We start from the raw sequence: 20,020 nt of genomic DNA on the forward strand, positions 1-20,020 counted from the left end.
CAGAGGTTGGGAAACATGGCTCCAGCCAGGAGTCAGCCTAGGAGTTACTGAAGAAAGGTGCATATAATGGACCCCAGAGTAAAGCATGGGGTGCCCCAAGGGAAACAAAAAGGGGTTCCAGGGGACACGGGAGCAGGGAAAGCTGAGATGCCCCCGCTGGAACGAAGAGGCACAGAGATTGGGAAACCCTTTGACTGAAAAGGGCTGAGTTGTCAGGGGTATGGGAAAGAAAGCAGAGAAACGGGTCTTGCCCATACAGAGCTGGAATCCTCTTCCAGTCCCAGAGCTGGGCAGAATGGCAGAGGGGGCCCAGTACCAGAACTCAGAGTAGAAGCCGAGTGGGAGGCCCACAGAGGGAGCAGCCTTGCGGTTCCTCCCACCCCTGCTCTGGCGCTGGTGCTGTCGGCCTCCTGCAGAGCCTTGGCTCCCTCTAGTGGCCGCAGCTCCCCACCACTCGGGCCAAGTAGCCGAGCCTTAGACGGTGGCTCAGTGGTAAAAAAAAAAAAAAAAAATCCGCCTGCCAATAAAGATATGGGTTCAGTCCCTGGGTTGGGAAGATCCCCTGGAGGAGGGCATGGCAACCCATTGCAGTATTCTTGCCTGCAAAATCCCATGGATAGAGAAGCCCGGCAGGTTACCGTCCATGGGGTTACTGAACACCACTTAGGCACCAAACAACAACAAAGAGGGGGGCTCGTCCTCCCCCTGCCCCCAGGTAGTTCCTGCATTCCTGTCTCAGTGCTGAAGCTCTGCTGAAGCCAAAGTGTGATAGTGGATCTCGGGTCACAGACTGGCCCCCTGCTCGCAGGCTTACCCAGCCAGGGGCCTGCTGATCACCCCAGGTCCTGAATTTCCAGTTTACTGGAAGTTACATGTCCTCAGGCCTCTGCAGCTTGCAGGGGGCACTGCCCAGACAGTGCTGGCCCATCCCAGGAGCTCCAGGACTCAATCTGGGAGAGGACCTGTACACCGGAGCAGCTCCAGTCCCCAGCTCCATCACCTCTCTGGTCAAGGGTCTTGGTGAATCTGCAGACACTTTCGATCCCAGTCTCCAAAAACGCGCGCGCACACAATGTTTGATACTTTCAGGAATTCTTGGACCCCAGGCTAAAAATCCTAATTCCCACCCCCACTGCCCCAGGGAGGGGAGGGGAGAAGGCAGGCCAACAAGCTCCCCACCTGGCCAGGGAAGCACAGGCAGTGCCATCCTCCTGACCTTATTTGTTGGATTGCTTCCTCTTTCTGTGCCCTCCCCAGGTTGTTGTTTTTTTTTCGGCTGTGCTGAGTCTTCATTGCTGCTCAGGCTTTTGGGGGTCTACTCTCTACTTGCAGGTGTAGGCTTCCCTTATTGCTGAGCTCTAGGCAGGTGTGCGAGCTTCAGTAGTTTCGGCTCCCGGGCTCTAGAGCGCAGGCTCAGTAGTTGTATTGCACTGGGCTTAGTTGCTCTGTGGCACGTGGCATCTTCCCGGGTCAAGGATTGAACCCGTGTCTCCTTCATTGGTAGGAGGATTCTTTACCACTGAGCCACCAGGGAAGCCCACCTCTCAGCTTTGCTATCCAGTTTTACCCATTTCTAGGAGCTCCATCTTCTCTCCCCACTTGTGGACTAGAGTAAGACTCCTCAGACACAGGAATGCACGGTGACTCAGACTTTAATGGAAGTGTTCATTTCAGTGCCACAGAGGTGCTGGCAGCTGTGAAACATGGCACGGGTGCAGCTGGAGGAAGAACGGGGAAGCTAGGACTGGGGGGAGAGGGACAGGGGACAAGTCCCCAGGCACACAACCCCACCTCTGGCCCAGGAGCCGTCATTGAGGCCCCTTTCTGCTACCCTTCCAGTTCCAGCAGGACCCCTACCCCAGGCCATCTGAGAACCTACAGTCACATGAAACAGAGACACATGGCCCCCCTCCAGTCAGGCCAGTTTTCTGGCCCCGGAGTTATGGCGAAGTAATTCATTAACAAGATGAATGAAAAATAAATAAACGAATAAATAATACAGTGGAGCCTTAGACCAGGCCTGAGCAGGCAGCCAGCCCTCCCCGGCGCTCACACTCAGCACTGCCCAGTTCCTGCTTCATATGCAACCTGGAAACACGTGGACTCAGCGCAAAGCACACACGACACACGGCCCCTCTACACACCTCAACAACCAACCCAGACGCTCCACACGAACCCCAATGGGTCTTCTGTGGATGCCCTTACAGTCCTCAGTCCATGGCCAGTTTTCAAGGAGAAAGAAGAGGAAGGAGGGAGGAGCAGAGAGCGTGGAACCCAGAGGGTGGGAGCGTGGAGATGGCAAGGCTAGATCAGCCAAGGCGCAGCGCAGAGGGTCAGCCGGTGTCAGGGTTGAAATTTCGAGCAGGACCAGAAAGAAGAGGATCCAGGAAGAGGACGGAGTGAGGGGGTTCCAGGTCTCCAGGCAGGGTGGGGGCTCACAGCACGCTGGGGTTGCGGAAGTTATGTCCTGCAAAGCGAGCTTCGTCCCCCAGTTCTTCTTCGATTCTGAGAGGCAAATCAGAAAGGAAACAGTCAGCGAAGCAGAAGGACCATGCTTCTCTTCCCAGGAGCTCCCCCGCTACATCCTCCAAGCCCCTCGCAACACCTGCTCCTGGGGCCTGGCCTGAGTGAGGGCATTCCCTGGATTTCCGTGGGCTGTCAATCAGGCCATCTGTAAACCCATCATTCAAAACCAAATACTTTCTGGATGTCTACTGTCCTCCAGGCCCTGGGCACTGGAGACAAAACGGTGGACAAGCATAGCTTGTGACCCTCTGAGCCCTGGGTTTCCATTCCCTGGGCTGCCTTACCTCATGAGCTGGTTGTACTTAGCCAGACGCTCGGAACGGCACGGGGCGCCAGTCTTGATCTGAAATATCCCAAAAGATAAACAGCTCAGCGGCCACCCCTTCACCCCATGAAGGAGAGCTAATGCTCCCTCGAAATTGCCATGATGCCCGCAAACACCTGGAAGGAGAGCGACCTGAGCCTAGAACCTCCCAACTGCACAGAGGGCTCCCTGGTGCTCACCTGGCCTGTGCACAGCCCCACCACCAGATCAGCGATGAACGTGTCCTCAGTCTCTCCGGAGCGGTGACTCACCATGACGCCCCAGCCGTTCTCCTGGGCCAGCTTGCACCTGCATTCGGTGCGGCAGCGGTGAAGCCCAGCCCACACACTCTCCCCAACCCTGACATTGGTCAAGAAACATCTGGAGGGAAGTTGTCCAGGAGGGGGAAAGAGAATCGGGGGCATGGAGGGAGGAGAACCAGGAGAGCCGTGAAGGTGACTTGGGGCTCCCTGCCCCCTACCGCACTTGTGGGCAAGGCAGGGCTGCGACACTGGCAGGAGGCATCGTGCAGAAACGGGTTGAGTGGGGGAGGGCCCAGAGGCACTCACGCTTGGATGGCTTCAGTGACCGAACCGATCTGGTTGACCTTCAGCAGCAGACAGTTGCAGGCCTTCTCCTCCACCGCCCGCTCAATTCGCTTGGGGTTGGTCACTGTCAGGTCATCACCCACAATCTGGATCCCCACATTGGCTGTGAACTTGGACCAGGCCGCCCAGTCGTCCTGGTCAAAGGGGTCCTCAATGGAGACCACTGTTGGGAGAACGGTGAGGGGGCTCTGCGTCAGGTGGGAATGCCCCGCTTAAGAGTCCTTGCATGGACAGATCAGATCCCCTGGCCAACTCAGCCTCCTCCCCTCTGAAATAAGCCTCCCTTGACCCATTCTTTTTATTTAATAGTTTTTATAATTAAATTTATTTATTTTTAAGTGAAAGTGGAAGTGAAGTCGCTCAGTCGTGTCCGACTCTTTGCGACCCCATGGACTGTAGCCCACCAGGCTCCTCCATCCATGAGATTCTCCAGGCAAGAATACTGGAGTGGGTTGCCGTTTCCTTGTCCAGGGGATCGTCCCGACCCAGGGATCGAACCCAGGTCTCCCACATTGCAGACAGACGCTTTAACCTCTGAGCCACCAGGGAAGCATTTTTAATTGAAGGATAGCTCAAACAGTGAAGAATCTGCCTGCAATGCAGGAGACCCGGGCTCCATCTCTGGGTCGGGAAGATCTCCTGGAGAAGGAAATGTCACCCACTCCAGTATTCTTGCCTGGAGAATTCCATGGACAGAGGAGCCAGCCAGGCTGCAGTTCATGGAGTCACAAAGAGTTCGACACGACCGAAGGACCAATACACACTGCTCTACAATATTGTGTTGGATTCTGCCAAACGTCAACATGAATCAGCCATAAGTATACCTATGTCCCCTCCCTCTTGAACTTCCCTCCCACCTTTCTCCCCATCCCACCCCTTAATATTTTATTTATATTTATTTTTTATTTATTTGGCTGCACCGGGTCTTGGTTGGGCCCCCTGCCTTGGGAGCACCTTGTCTTAGCCACTGGATCACTAGGGAAGTTCCCCCTGACTCATTCTTATCTTGATTTTTTCACAAAACCTTTCTAAAAAAACAAGGGTTCAGAAACTTTCTCACAACCTTTCTTTGCCATTTCCTATTTTCTACCAGGAGGCCCTCCTCAAGGCGATTCGAAACCTTTCATTCCACAGTTTATGCCTATTTTCTCTTGCTGTGTCTCAGGAAATGGAAACCAACTGCTTCCATTCCAGGGATGAGTCACTGGGAGACCTGGGGATGGTGCTTCCGCTCCTCCTCACCCATACAACAGTCCAGCCCCATTCACCATCAGTTTTGTTTTTCTTTTTTTTTTTTTTGCTGAGCTGGTGACTTGTGGGATCTTAGTTCCTGAACCAGGGGTTGAACCTGCGCCCTCAGCAGTGAAAGCACAGAGCCCTAACCACTGGACCACCAGGGAATTCCCCAGCATCTTGTTTTATCAGCTGAACATCCTGAACTGCGCTCATTCCGGTCACCCTCTGACCGCGCCTGTGCTGTGCTGTCATTTGCTGAGTCGTATCCGACTATTTGTGACCCCATGGACTGCAGCCCCCCAGGTTCCTCTGTCCCTGGAATTCTCCATGCAAGAATATTGGAATGGGTTGCCATGTTCTCCTCCAGGGGATCTTCCCAACCCAGGAATTGGACCCAGGTCTCCCGCATTGCAGGCAGATTCTTTCCCGACTGAGCTACCAGGGAAGCCTTACTGTGCCCAGGTCCTTCCAAACCCACCCCATGACCCCAGCAGTTTCAGAGATTGTGACTTTAATCGGGATCCAAAGCAGATGGAACAGATTCATCACGGGTTCCTGCCCATTCACAGGACACCCAAAGCCTAGCCTCTGCAGGAGACCCCTTCACCCCATCCCTGGTTCTTAGGCTCTTCTCAGGATATATCTCTACCAAGCACCTGGGGCAGCATTCATCAGGTCCAGAGTTGCCCCCAACACACCCCTGCCTGCCCCCTTTCCTCCCCCGGCCACAGCCCTTGCTCTCACCAGGATAGTCCCTGACAAAGTCCTGGTAGAGGACCCCCAGCTGGTCCCCAGTGATGTATCGGGAAGGATCAGCGGGAGACTTGAAATCCAAGTCATATTTGCCATCGCGGTAAAACTCTGAGGCAGCAACATCCATGCCAATGACAATCTTCTCTGTGTAGCCAGCCTTGTCAATGGCTTCCTTCACCAGTTCCAAGGCTGGGGATGAAATACAGCGAAGTCATCAGCAGGAAGGGTGGCCAAGGAGGAATGAGAGAAAGAAAGAAATTCAGAGCAGAGGTGGAGGGCTGTTGCTGGGGAGAGTTCTGCTTAAGGTTGTTTTGGGGTTATTCCCAGGACTGCGATGAGCAGGCCACCTTCTAGGAAGGCAGGGCAATGGAATTCTGTTAATAACAGTTTGTTGGGTTTTTTTAAAATAGCTATCATTTATTGAGGGCTAACTATGTCACCTCAGCACTTTACACCTATGATCTAACTTAATCCTCACAATGACGCTAAGAGGTAGACACTGTTGTTATTCTTGTTTTACAGATAAAAAGGACAAGCACAGAGACTGTTCAGTGAGCAAGATCACCAGCCAGTAACTCTTCAAGTCAAAGTTCACATGCAGGCAATTTGGCCCCCAAAAGTTAACTCTCAGCCACTACCTGCCTGTATTGTTTCTCTTCACGCTAAGCTTTCTGCCAGGGCATGGAAAAAAATAAGGGATCCTAAAGGCCTAAGAGGTTGGGATGGAGATGGGATAGATTTGGAGTTCAGGGTATGTCATCAAACTAGAATCCATGGTGAGAATGGATCCCACGGGTCACCTAGACTACCTCCCAAAATCCTCTGGGGCTCCTGTGGGAACTTGCAGATACTGACACATCTGGCCGGGCAGGTAAAGGTGGTCCTCTTAGGCCTGCACATGAATTTGTTAGGCCCTCTGGTACACACTCTAAGGACTGGGACCGCGTAGCTCAAGGACCCTCACTCAGCCACCTGGGGACCCAGTGAAGCATGTGGCCCTTTCTGATGTCCCAGAATGGATCAAGACGGAGGTGGGAGAAGGGTCTTGGTCTCACCCTCACTGTTCTCCAGGATGTTGGGGGCAAAGCCACCTTCATCCCCCACGTTGGTGGCATCCTTGCCGTACTTGTCCTTGATGACACCCTTGAGTGTGTGGTAGACCTCTGCCCCAAGTCGCATGGCATCCCGGAAGCTCTCAGCCCCTACCGGGAGGATCATGAACTCCTGCATGGCCAGCTTGTTCCCAGCGTGAGAGCCACCGTTGATCACATTGAAGGCCTGGGAGCCACAGGAGGACAGAAAAAAATCACAGAGCTCTTCCCTCTCCACCCCAAGGAGTGTCAACCCAAGAGCCCAAATTTTCCCCAGCTTCCATACTCAGAACCCTCCATCCCGTGGTCCCTGTCCTTTTCCTACAGCTACCCCAATCACTCTCTTCCCATCAGTCCTCCCAAGGCTTCCTGCTTCCTCCCCACCCACCCCTGGGAGAGGCACAGTGCTCACCGGCACAGGCAGGATGAGGTCTGAGTTCCCGGCCAGCTGGGCAATGTGTCGGTAGAGGGGCAGTTCCCGCTCAGCAGCCCCTGCCTTACACACGGCCAGGGACACTCCCAGGATGGCATTGGCCCCAAACTTGGCTGGGAGATTATAGAGGAAGGCACTGATCAAACATGTCCCCTTCCCCTTCCAGCCCTCACCTATTTCTTTTTTTTAATAGCTAGCATTTATTGAAGGCTAACTATGTCACCTAAACGCTTTACATGTGTGATCTCATATACTCCCCGAAGGAGCCATAAAAGAGACCCCCCCAATCCAGCAACACCTCATCCATCCTATCCTGCAAATAGCAGGGGGTGGGGTGTGATCAGAAAGGGCAGCAAGCTGCACTTCTTGTAAACATCCCTGAGACCACAGACTCTCTGCCACCAACTCCCCCCTCCTTATGCTGCAGAGTTCTCCCTTCTGTCTCATGTCACTCCCTCCCACTGGAGGAGGCTACGAGAAGGGCTAGTCCTCAGGCTGTCCTTCCTTCCTTCACTTCTCAGTCTGTTCCACATCCCCCCGCCCCCCACACACCCACTCTCTCCCAGCCCCTGCTTACACTTGTTCTCAGTCCCATCCAAGTCCAACATCAGGTTGTCCAGCTTCTCTTGTTCTACCACAGACAGACCCTGTGAGCAGAGGCCCCATCACCAGGAGCCAGGGTAGAGGCTGGACCCTAGGACACCTAACACAGGCACCCCTTCCCCAACCACACACAGGCTCACATCCACCAGGGTTCCCCCAGGTTCCTGGGATAGCAGTCTGTCTGGATTAGGGGACTCAAGCCCCCATGGGAGCGGGGGCCCCCTCCCCTTGGTAACCAAAACTCCCCAGAGGTGGCCCTTTCTTCCTCTTCATGCCCCTCCCCTAATCCAGGGCTCCCTCCAGGATCCAGTCCCCACCCCCAGCAAAGAGCGGGCCTCACTGAGCTGATGAGGGCTGGGGCAATGGTGGTGTTGATGTGGTCCACGGCCTTCAGGACACCTGGGGAGAGGCAGAGAGGTCAGGCCAGGAGGGACCAGGTAGGGGAAGGCATGCAGGAAGAGGGCTGGTAATGGGCATGAGGCCCCCAGCTGAGGGACAGGGAGCCCGAGAAAGACAAAGGGCCTCACCTTTGCCCAAGTAACGCTGTTTGTCCCCATCCCTTAGCTCCAGGGCCTCATAGATACCGGTGGAGGCTCCACTGGGCACCGCAGCCCGGAAAAGACCTGGGAGGGGAAAGCCGCGGAAAGAGAATGGAGAGAGAGGACAGCACAGGGACCCGGGATTCCTTCAGCCTTGCAGCTCTGCACTCCTGTGGCACATCTAGCTTGCTCCCCACACTGCTCCTTGACACACACACACACACACACACACACACACACACACACGGAGGCAGATACACAAGCGGTGGCCTCCTCATCCACCCAATTGAGGTCCCACACACACACAAGGAGGATACCAGAGAAATGGAGCTTTGCAGGCAGCACACATGGTGGACACACAAAGAGCACACACACACGGTGCACACACAGAGCACACACACGGTGTGCACACACACAGCACGCACACAGAGCACACACACACAGAACACACACACACGGTGCACACACACAGAACACATACACACACGGTGCACACACACGGTGCACACACACACGGTGCACACACACAACACACACACACAGTGCACACACATATGGTGCACACACACAGGGCACACACAATAAACTGGCACACAGAGACTGGCCTATCTCGGCTCTCCTGGACAAGGCAGCTCTACTCCCAGACTCTAGGCTCCTGAGCCTGGCCCAGCAGGGCACCCTCACTGGGAATCCTCCCATCCCAGGCCGGTACACCCAGCCCCGGGGCTGTGGGAAGGTGCCCATTACCTTTGGCAGTGTGGAGATCCACCTCCACCGTGGGATTCCCACGGGAGTCCAGGATTTCCCGGGCCCAGATCTTCTCTATGGACATGATGGCTAGGATCTCCTTGGGTGGCAGGGAAGGAAGGAGAAAGATAAGAGGCTTAGAGGGGTGGAGCCTGAGATCAGTGGGAGGGGCCAGAGGCTGGGAGGCTGGGAGCGACAGGAAAGAGGTTACTGCAGTGGGTGGGGGGTGGGGAGGAGCTGGGTGCAGTCGCCGGCCGTAGAAGGGATCCCCCCGCCCGTAGGGAGAGGAGAAGGTCAATGCAGTGAGGAAGGGGAGGTCACTGCAGTGGGGGGCGGGGTACGATCAAACGACGAGATAGGAGGACACCGCAGGGAGGAGGGGAGAGGCGCGGCAGTGGCTCCCTCGCCCTCTCAGCAGTTCGGCCGCAGGCTGGAGGGGTGCCCCCAGTTCTCCTCGGGGCGGTACGGCCGCCAGGCTTGCACTTCTCTTTTGGCGTCAAGAAGAGCACGGGTCGTCTGGGCAGCGGGGTGGGGGTCTCTCCTCCAGAGCCCCCATCCCACCCATGCTAACACCCCAGTCCCCACTCCGAGGTCCCAATCTCCCTCCAAATGTGTGTCCCGCCTCTTCCCGAGAGATGTAGACGAGTCCGGGACGAGGGTCCTCCGTCTCCGGGGTTGCCGTGGGCAGGGAGAAGGAGGGGAGACCGTGGGGAGGGGCAAAGCTGGGCCGGTCCTCCCTCGCGCCCCGGACAGACTCTCGGCTCCAACCACCCCCTCCCCGTGCGGCGGAGAGCGGCGCTGTAAGGGGAGGGGGCGATCTGGGGGAGGAGGGCCCGTGGGGGTCTCGAGGAAGTCTGGGGATGCTGAGAAAGGGTGAGGGAAGACATCTCCCCGATGCACGTCTAGGGACGTGCCAGGGTAGAAACACACAGTCCCGGGAGACCCCGAACGCTTATCTTCCACGCAACCGGAGGGGCAGAGGGACACAGGGAGGGGGCCCGCAAGGGTGAGAAAGGCGCAGGCAGACACACGCAGGTGCGGAGAGGCCTGGCGCGCGAATGACGAGGGGGCGACGGCCTGAAACCGAGAGGAGCGGCCCGGGGAGGCCGGGAAAGGAGGTGCCGGGGAGGCGCGGGTGGCGGAGCAGGTGCGCAGAGCGGCGGGGCGAGGGATGCGCGAGGCCCGTGGAGAGAGGCGGGGGCGCAGAGGCGAGGGGAGGGGGCCGGAGGGGCTTCACCTCGGGGCTGCGGACCCAGCCGGTGGCGGTGGCGCCGGGGCTGGCAGTGGTGGCGGCGGCGGCGCAGAGAGAGCGGGAGTGGCGGCGGCGGCTGCGGCTCCCGGGCGGCGGGCGGCGGGCGGGCGGGGGGAGGCGCCGATAGGGCCGGGCGGGCGCATGTGACCCGGAGCCCCCGATGAGTCAGGAGCCGCTGGCGGAGGCGCAAGCAGGGGCGCGGATGGGGGGCCGATGGGATGGGGCGCCGATAGGACGGGAAGGGGAGGGCTAGAGGAAAGCGACGTGGGAGGGGCTGGGGACCATCCAGGACCTGGCCCCCCACCGCCCACGCGCGCTCAGACCCACACCCAGACCCCCCCTGGAAAGAAAGTCAGCTTCACGACAGTGATCATCCAGGAAAGCCCACGAAGGATTCAAGTGTCTCACAAACCGAATCAGACACTAAAGTATCCCAATGTCTCTTTATTGGAAAAGCGAACTGTTCCTCACACCCAGGCTGCCGCCTCCACAGCTCCTCCACAGATTCTTCACGCAGCACCCGGGGCCCATCCAGGCCTGGCTCCCTCCAGATCTGCCCCCGGGGCTGCTTGTCACCTAGTCACTGCTGCCCAGATACCTGTGAGGAGCCTGGGCGGCACGCTGTGATGAATTCCCAGGTCTGGGACAAGAGTGGGCATCTTCTGTCTCCTGATGAGGGGAGGTGTAAGTGTGGGGCGCCCCCTGACTGGGGTCTTCTCAGTTTGGGGGGCCAGTATCCCCCTGATCGCCTGGAGGAAGAAGGTAGAAGCCAAGCCTCTGGCCCCCCGGACACCCCCTCCTCTGCCCACTGAAGTGCCAGCTGCCACCCTTCCCTGGGCTCACAGCCTCTGTCTCTCTCCACCTCATTCTGCCCTCCTTTCCTCCTTCCGCCTCTGTCCTGTCATTTTCAGCCTCAGCTCTTTAGTGCAGGATTTTCCTTTCCCGCCTTCTTCCCTAGGCCCAGTCCTCAGATGCTGCCTCCAACCCACCCCACCAAAGCCTGTGACCCAGCCTTTCCGTCAGGTGTGGTTGCCCAGCCACACTCTCATCTCTGCCTGCCACCCCGTTCTCGGGCTTACTCCTCAGTCTTTCTGATATATCACGTCTGCCTCTCTCAGCTCCTCCCAGGACCTTCTGGTTCTTTCCCCTCCCCGTGAGACACCAATGACTCCTAACCCAGGTCTCCCCAAGTCTTCTCCTCGCCTCTGCCTTCCCCACCCACCTCCTCCCTACAGCAGCTCCTCCGCCGGTCTTCCTGCCTCCCCCACCCCTTCCTTACTGTCTTTGGGGGCCAGGGGAACTGCTAGGTGGACGACTGGTCCAGTTCCGACTCGGGCTCAGCCTCTGCCTCCTGCTCCTGCTCCTCCTTCATCCTCTGCCGGATCTCGTCGGCCTCAGCCCGCTCCTCCTCCTCATAGAAGTCCTTGTCCAGGCGCTCCAGATGAGCAATCTGCACCAGGGCCTCCTGGCGGTAGTCGTTCTCGTCGGTACATGGGTTGTCCAGCAGCACCAAGGCTCGCAGCCTGGGCAAGTCCTGCAGCTTGGCGAGCTCCCCCAGGTCGGCCACCATGTTGCCCCTGCCAGTGCAGGCAGGAAGGGTTCACCAGGGAATGCGGGTGTCAGAGGCCAGCTGCCAGGCCTGGGGCCTCGCGGGGGAATCTCCCATGGGACTCCAGTTTCTCTAGAAATATGGCCTCCGTGGACTGGCTGGATTTGCTGCAGACAGAGGTGCTGGGCAACCCTGCTCCAGTCTGTTCCCTGGGGAACCCTCAGTGCCACAGTCTATTCTGTAACGTGTCGCGTCTCCTTCTGGAACAGCAAAGCTAGGTCTCAACCCTGTCTTGTAGCTGGGGACAAGGGCGGAATCTCCCTTGCAAGGACAGGCTTCCGTCTAACCAGAGAGGTTAGACGGTGGGACCAGAGCCAGAAGAGAAGGACCTGGGCTCGAAGCTCATGGAGACGGTGCCGTCTGGGTGCTCCCACAGGAAGGAGCCCAAAGAATGAGCTTCCCCCCAAAGCACCTCATTGTACTGTGCATGCATGCGTGCTCAGTAATTCAGCTATTCACCCCTCAGCGGCCCACCATCCCCGTTTCAGCTACAGACATTTTCCACAATCACCCTGAGGGGTAGGTCCTAACCTCAGCTTCATTTTATAGGAAACTCAAGTGTGTGTTAGTCACTCAGTCGTGTCCGACTCTTTGCAGCCCCATGAACTGTAGCCCACCAGTCTCCTCTATCCATGGGATTTACCAGGCAAGAATACTGGAGTGGATTGCTGTGCCCTTCTCCAGGGGATCTTCCTGACCCAGGGATCAAACCTGTGCAGATTCTCTACCACTGAGCCACTGGGGAAGCCCCCATTGTATGGTACTCTGTGTTTATTTTCATGCTCTTGGCTCACAGCTTTGTGAAATCAGGCTTAAATGTTTCAGCCCTATCTCAAGGGAGGGGATGAACCATGCACGGTGTTTCAAGTGGGAGTGTAACACGCACTGTGTGTTGGACTGTCCTTGTTTTCAGGTCTCTGGCCCCAGAGGCACCTCCCAGAGACAAACCCACCCTCCAACACTTACTTCCAAACACCCTTGGTTAATAGGCACTGAGGAAGGTCCATTATCCCTATCTATGCAATGGCAAGCCACTCCAGTACTCTTGCCTAGAGAATTCCATGGATGGAGGAGCCTGGTGGGCTGCAGTCCATGGGGTCGCTAGGAGTCGGACACGACTGAGCGACTTCACTTTCACTTTTCACTTTCACACATTGGAGAAGGAAATGGCAACCCACTCCAGTGTTCTTGCCTGGAGAATCCCAGGGACAGGGGACCCTGGTGGGCTTCTGTCTATGGGGTCACACAGAGTCGGACACGACTGCAGTGACGCAGCAGCAGCATACCATTAACTGGAGAAGGAAATGGCAACCCACTTCAGTATTCTTGCCTGGGAAATCCCATGGACAGAGGAGCCTGGCAAACTATAGTCCATGGGGTCTCAGCCGAACCAACTTAGCATGTATACCATTGACAGGAAAACAATATGCCCTCCACTGTACCAAGGTGGCACAGACCAAGGTGGCAGAGCTAATTCCAGGAGTCAGGGCAGGACTCTGGGCTTCAAGGTACAACCACCACTCCTTACTCGGAGACTCTCTTTCCACTGCCGTCCTCGAAGAGGATTTGGCCTTGGTGACTAAGCAGGCAGTTTCCTTACATCTTTGCACACATAAAATCCCCCATCAGACAGGAGCTGCTGCAGTAAAGTCTCACCTGATCCTCAGTGCCTTTCCATCTAGAGATTTTCTTCTAATGACTCCCCCTGCCTCAAATCTGAGCACACCTAGTGTTTGAAATCAGTATGGGGTCATCCCTTACAGGGGAGACTCAGGAGAAGAGAGGCTGGAAATTGGAAGGGGAATTGGGGCCCAGGAGATGGAGAAGAGCAGTGGAAACTTATATGGGATGGAGGTAGACTGTGAGTCCCTTGAGAACAGGAACCATCTCTGATTCCTTCATATGGTTCCCAGCACAGCACAAGGCCTGGCACATGGCACGTTCTCAGTATGTGAGTGGAATGAATAGGGTTCAGGAGTCTCGGGCTACAAAGGTTCCAGTGCTGCAATTAAGACTGATGCAGAAGACAGTCAAGAAAGGAGGGGTGAGAACGGAGGATGAGGGGAGAATCTGTGAATGGGCTGGAACTGGGGAACTAGGACCAAAGAGGAACACAAGGTCCAACGTGGCTCCAGGGGTAGGGACGAGGTGGGCCTGGAGGGATACATACCTTAGGTTGAGGTACTGCAATGATTTCATTTCCTTGGAGAAACCACTCAGAGTCTCAATCTGGTTGTCTCGAAGATGCAAGGTAGTGAGATTGCTTAGGTTCTCCAAGCCTTCCACCTTCTTCAACATGTTCTGGGCCTAGACCCAGGATACAGTAGATAGATTGGGAAAGGGGGGCAGGGGGAAGATGGAAGAGAAATCAGAAAGAGATGTGGCAGGGCTTCCCTGGTAGCTCACTGGTAAAGAATCTGCCTGCCAGTGCAGAAGACAGATCAGAGAAGACCCCACATGCCGCAGAGCAACTAAGCCCACCTGCCACAGCTACTGAGTCTGCTCTAGAGCCTGGGAACCACAACGACTGACCCAGGCACCCTAGAGCCTGTGCTCCACGACCAGAGAAGCCACCACAATGAGAAGCCCTTGCACCAAAACTAGAGAGTAGCCCCTGCTCGCCGCAACTGAGGCAAAGCAATGAAGACCCAGCACAGCCAATAATGAATTATATAGATATATGTGTGTGTGTGTGCTAGTCCTTCAGTTGTGTCTAACTCTTTGAGACCCTGCCTGGCTCCTCTGTCCATGGGCATTCTCCAGGCAAGAATACTGGACTAGGTTGCCATGCCCTTCTCCAGGGTATCTTCCCAACCCAGGAATCAAACCCAGGTTTCCCTCATTGCAGGCAGATTCTTCACTTAGATTTGCAAAAGAGCAAATCTAAGAGGTAGAGAGGATGCGAAGGGAGTGGAGGTGAGTAGAGATCCATGTAGATAGTAAAGAATCCAGGAGAAGCTTTCAACCAAGAGAAAGGTTAGCAGTAAACCCTACTATCCAGCCCACCACAGCCACCTCTGATGAAGGAGATGCTTCAACCCACCCCTACCACCCCCCAGCCCAAGAGCCTCACTGCTCCACCAAGGAGACATGGCTTCAGCAGCATCTTGGAATGAAGAAGCTCAAGGGCCTAAAAGACTAGATACAGGACCTTCCCTGGTGGTTAAGACTTCCAGCGCAGGAAACAGGGGTTCGAGGCCAGTTTGGAGAACTAAGATCCACGTGCTGCATGGCCCAGACCAAAAAATTAAAAGACTAGACACCTAAGTGGCCTCCTTAGCCTGATGTCTGTACACAGTTGTGCACATGGTGTCCCAACCTATATCAAAGCAAACTGTCTGTATGCTATCCACACGTTGTGTATTATTAGCCCTGTTGGTTGGTGAAAACCTTGTCTATTTGGATTTTGCATCCTCACAGCACTGGGTACCAAGCAAACTCTCCGTGTCTGGAAATAATGCCAATTATCATAAGGATGATGAAGTTAGTAGGTGAGTCCACTAGAAGCCAGGCTTCCCTGGTGACTCAGGGTAAAGAATCCACCTGCAGTGCAGAAGAGGGTTTGATCCCTGGATTGGGAAGGAGGATATACCCGCTGGAGGAGGATATGGCAACCCACTCCAATACTCTTACCTGGAAAAGCCTGGCGGACTCCTCTGTCCATAGAATTGCAAGAGTAGACACAACTTGGTGACTAAACCACCACCTACTAGAAGCTGGCATCCTGGCCCCCAGGACAGTGCCCCCTTTCCAGCACCCACCACCCTGTGACCCAGGGCGCTACCAGGAAGAGGTTCTTCAGCTTAGGGAGGTTGATTCCCAGGGTGCTATTCAGCTGGTTCCCCCGAAGCTCCAGCGTGTGCAAGCTGATCAGTTTTTGGGGATCCAAACCTGTCACCATTTGGATGCGGTTCCCTGAGGAGAAGGAGAGTGTGAAGGGTTCAGAGGGCCACCCTGAGTGTTTAGCAATAGAGCCTCTGCATCGTCTTCTCTAATGCCAGGTGAATATGAGGAGGGCCAGCTCCAGATGTAACACCTGCAGAGCCTTGGGGCGATAGTCTGGTGGTCCAAGGGCTCGAGGGATGTGCCCACCTAAGTCTTTGAGGCATGCATGAGGGGTGCCCCACAATCCATACAGCTAACTCCCTCTCCTCCAAGTCTTCACTCAGGTGTCAACTTCCCAATTACATTTGTCCTAGCCAACCTGCTGGAAATCGCCACCTCCCCCCACTCATTTCCTTTACCCTGATCTATTTTTCCCATTGTACTTTTTTTGTTGTTGTTCTTTTTTAGCGCATATGTCCTTTTAACATGCTTTATAAAAATTTACGTATTTATTGTGATCGTTGGGACTTCCCTCGTGGTTCAGTGGTTAAGACTCCACACTTCCAGTCAGGGGCACTGGTTCGATCCCTACTTGGGGAACTATGATCCTGAATGCTGCATGGAGCGGCCAAAAAATAAATTAAATTAAATATTGTGATCATCAATGATTACCTGACTTCTCGACTAGAACGTAAGCTATACAAGAATAGGAATTTCTTTGTTTTGCTCACTCCTACATCTCCAGCACATAGAACTGTCATCATGAACCGCCACGGGTGTCTGAATGAGTGAGAATGAATGGAGGTTGCTATGTCGCACAGCCAAGGGCCATGCTGCCCACTGCTATTGGCCCCAGGCAAGGAAAGAATTGTGTGACGCCCATCCTAAGGCCCCACCTTTGAGATCCAGGCTGGCCAGACGAGGATGACAGATGCCCTCCGTGTCGGTGATCTGGTTGTAGGCAAAGCTGGCGATCTGCAGGTAGGGCAGTTCGTTCAGCCGGGCACTCCGCAACTGGTTGCCATTGGCCTTGAGCCAAAGCAGGTGGGTGAGGTAATTGAGTGGCGACAAGTCTGTCAAGTGGTTTTCGGAAACATCCACGTAGCGCAGATGGATGTAGGAACGCAACAGGTAGATGTCTGTCAGGTCCCTAAGAGGTGGTAAAGGCCGAGTCAGGGTTAAGAATCCAGCAAGGGCTGTCAGAGGTGCTAAAGCAGAGGGCAGCGTGAAGATGGCTTAGATTGGAGAGAAGAGTGACTGACAGGTAGGCGAGTCGGGGAGGGGAAGGAGAAGGTAGGTGGGTTCTCAACAGTGAGCAGGCACCTTGTGTCTGTGAAGGGCTGAGAACCTGCATTCTGAAAGACAAGTGAGGGAGCCCAGCTGGAATCTCCATCCCACCCTATCCCCTATGGCCTCCATGCCACAGGCCAGGTCTGATGCAGGGGGTCACAGCGTCCTGCGAAGTAGACTCTATCCTTCCCTCCTAGCTGGCCCAGGATGACAGAGATCCAAACTCAGCCAAAACACCCAGGATGGAGGGTGAGAAAGGAGACTAGGTCCCCCATAAACACACCTGTCTTTAATCTCCAGCTTGACGTAAGCATGAGCCAGTCCATTACCCGTCTTGCAGAGCAGAGAAAGCCCTTCTTTCATCATGTCCTCTGTGAGGGGTGTGGATATCCACTGCAGGAGGAAGCGGACTCAGGCATGCCTTTACAGCCCAACCCCAGCCCTGAACCCCAGACCCCTCCGCTTCCAAGTTCTCACATCCTCGGACTCCTCTCCCTCCTTCCTGTAGTCCTCCCACTCCTCTGTCTCCTTCTCATCATCTTCCCTTTCCAGATCATCCTGGTCTGGCTCGAAGTCTTCCAGGTCATCTTCATCTGACATTTGTCTTCCCTGCTGAAGGCTCTGGAGTCAGATCAGGCTGGGTCCCCACCCTGAGAGAGATGATCTCAGTGTTAGCCAATGCTCCCTCCCTCACCTCCATTAATGGGTACCCTTCCCGTCACCCTATCAGCCTCCAGATCTGCCAGTCATGCCTCTTTCCTCATCCCTGTGAACATCGCATTTTGACTCCCAACCTGCACTTCATACTTCCCACCAAGGATTCCTTCCCCTTGGATGCTTTCCCAGACCCCCACGACGTTTTCTGCCCTTCTCAGTGGCTCCAAATACTCCAGCAGGTAGTTGTCCAGTTTCCTGGGCTCCCCTTTCACCAGTTCTTCCCACTTCTGCCTGAAGCCACGTTCCTCTCCAGAATCCCCTGCTGACACCTCCCCTCCCCTCCCTTTCCATCCCTGACCCCTGCTCCAGTCCTCTCTTCTAACTCTCCCATCCCACGTTTCCCTGTCCCCTCCTGGACACCAGCCGGTCACGCAGGCTCCAACCCTCCCACTCAATCCTCTTTGGCAGAAGGGACACAGACCCTGGTTCTGCTCAACCAGAAGCTGTCGTGGAGAGGTCTGGCCCCGAAAGAGAAGAGCTGTCTGGTAGAGGGCAAGGGAGAAGGAGGTATTGTATACTGCTGTTATGGCAACGAGGGACCGGGCACTAGGCTCCTGCAGCAGGCAGCCGTTGAGAGGAGCTGCGAATAACCTAACTGAAAATCCGCCGCGAAGCCTGTGGGCCAGTAGTTGCCTGGTGACGAGCCCCGGTTCCCAGTCCTAGGAACCCGGATGGGGCGCTTTAATTGGCCCAGGGCTAAAAAGCCAGTGGGCGTGGCTTACTTAGTACACTGAGGGGAGGGGCAGAGGGCGGGGCTAGCCAGTCAGTCACCTGAGACCTTAAGGAACTAGACTACCTCAATGCAGGAGTACTGTGAATTCAAAAGCAACTCATTCCCTGAAGCAAAAGGTGGAGAAATACCAAGGGCTGGTTCCCCGACCTTCTCATAGGTCCCACCCATTGATTATTTTCAAGTAGATTTTTGGCAGGTAGCTTCATGAAATGGAAGAAGCCCAGGCCCAATGTTATCTTAAGCCCTCCGTTGGAGTCTTGACAGGTCTGCAATTTACTAGCGATTTACCTAAGACTCCACTTTCCCATCTGTAAAATAGGCTTAAGGGTACCAACTGACAGAGATGGAATAGGAGCATGACTTATACTGAAGCGCTCTATGGATTGCTGAATCCAGCGCAGGACCATTCCATCCTCATCCTTTGATGCAAACCTTTTGTGTGATATGAAGGAAGAAAATCCAACAGGAGCAGAGGATAAATCCTCATCCAACACAGTCACATAAATAATAATCGAGAGATTTCCCTGGTGGTTCTGTGGTTAAGACTCTGCACTTCCTCTGCAAGGGGCACAGGTTTGATCCCTGGTCCTGGAACTAAGATCATTAACATCATCATCACCATCGACAAGAACCAATACAGCCACACCCAGGCACTCAAGTCTGTGTGACTTGTTGAAGGAGATTGCAAAGAGAGGTTGAGATGCAACAAATATTTCTGGAGCGCTTGTGCCAGATATTATGTGAGATGCCTTTGCAAGTGCTACTGAATCTCCACCCCAGTCCTGTGAGCTAGCTACTTGGGAGAAGAGGAAACTAAGGCTCAGGGAGATTAATATTTATGACACAATTCCTACCTAGGGGGAGGGGGAATGTTATCAATCCTGTAGAATCTGATGTAGATACGGCAAGGTCACAAGGTAAGATATCATGTGATTGTTAACTGACAGACTATATAACAGGAAAAGCAGTCTGATGGAAGATGTGGTGAGTTGAAAATCGGGAAATATCACCTCCTGCCCTGTCCTATTCACTTAGTATCATGGTACTCCTTGTTGTACAACTCTTTGCAACCCCATGTACTGGCACGCCAGGCCTCCCTGTCCCTCACCATCTCCCAGAGTTTGCCCATCTTCATGTTCATGGCATCAGTGATGCCATCCAGTCATTTCATCCTCTGATGCTCTCTTCTCCTGCCCGCCATTGTTCCCAGCATCAGGCACTTTTCCATTGAGTCTTCTGTGCACATCCTATGACCAAAATACTGGAGCTTCAGCTTCAGCATCAGTCATCCCAGTGAATATTCAGGGTTGATCTCCCTTAAGATTGACTGGTTTGGTCTCCCTGCTGTCCAAGGGACTTTCAAGAGTCTTCTCCAGCACCACAGTTTGAAGGCATCAATTCTTTGACATTCTTCCTTTTTTATGGTCCAGCTCTCAAAACTGTACATGACCACTGGGAAGACTATAGCCTTGACTATTTAGACCTTTGTTGACAGAGTAATGTGTCTGCTTTTCAACACACTATCTAGATTTGTCATCATTTTCCTGCCAAGAAGCAATCATCTGATTCCATGGCTGCAGTCACCAACCGCAGTGATTTTGGGGCCCAAGAAGAGGAAATCTGTCACTACTTCCACCTTTTCCCCTTCTATTTGCCATGAAATAATGGGGCTGGATGCCATGATCTTAATTTTTTAATATTTAGTCTCAAGCCAGCTTTCACTCTCCTCCTTCACCCTCATCAAGAGGCTCTTT

General features: G+C 54.6%; 2 protein-coding genes across 2 annotated transcripts; both read right to left on the reverse strand.

The window, feature by feature from the left end:
• Positions 1-2,044: 2,044 nt before the first annotated feature.
• ENO2 (enolase 2) lies at positions 2,045-10,195 on the reverse strand. The gene is made up of 12 exons (XM_055394938.2): positions 10,078-10,195; positions 8,841-8,940; positions 8,082-8,177; positions 7,895-7,953; positions 7,529-7,598; positions 6,931-7,064; positions 6,483-6,705; positions 5,419-5,616; positions 3,400-3,601; positions 3,031-3,139; positions 2,811-2,869; positions 2,045-2,505 (listed from the first exon to the last, which is right to left on the reverse strand). The coding sequence occupies exons 2-12, from the start codon at positions 8,923-8,925 to the stop codon at positions 2,436-2,438; spliced, it is 1,305 nt and encodes a 434-aa protein (XP_055250913.2). The 5' UTR covers positions 8,926-8,940; positions 10,078-10,195; the 3' UTR covers positions 2,045-2,435.
• A 334-nt stretch (positions 10,196-10,529) lies between these two features.
• Positions 10,530-18,129, reverse strand: LRRC23 (leucine rich repeat containing 23). The gene is made up of 8 exons (XM_055395238.2): positions 17,955-18,129; positions 17,294-17,466; positions 17,100-17,209; positions 16,423-16,676; positions 15,486-15,616; positions 13,872-14,008; positions 11,372-11,669; positions 10,530-10,841 (listed from the first exon to the last, which is right to left on the reverse strand). Exons 2-7 carry the CDS (start codon positions 17,414-17,416, stop codon positions 11,396-11,398), a joined length of 1,029 nt encoding a protein of 342 aa, XP_055251213.2. The 5' UTR covers positions 17,417-17,466; positions 17,955-18,129; the 3' UTR covers positions 10,530-10,841; positions 11,372-11,395.
• Between the last annotated feature and the right edge of the window lie 1,891 nt (positions 18,130-20,020).

This window comes from Moschus berezovskii, chromosome 6, assembly GCF_049115385.1.
Source record: "Moschus berezovskii isolate FMDL1 chromosome 6, NW_MosBer_1.0, whole genome shotgun sequence".
Lineage (NCBI taxonomy): Eukaryota > Metazoa > Chordata > Mammalia > Artiodactyla > Moschidae > Moschus > Moschus berezovskii.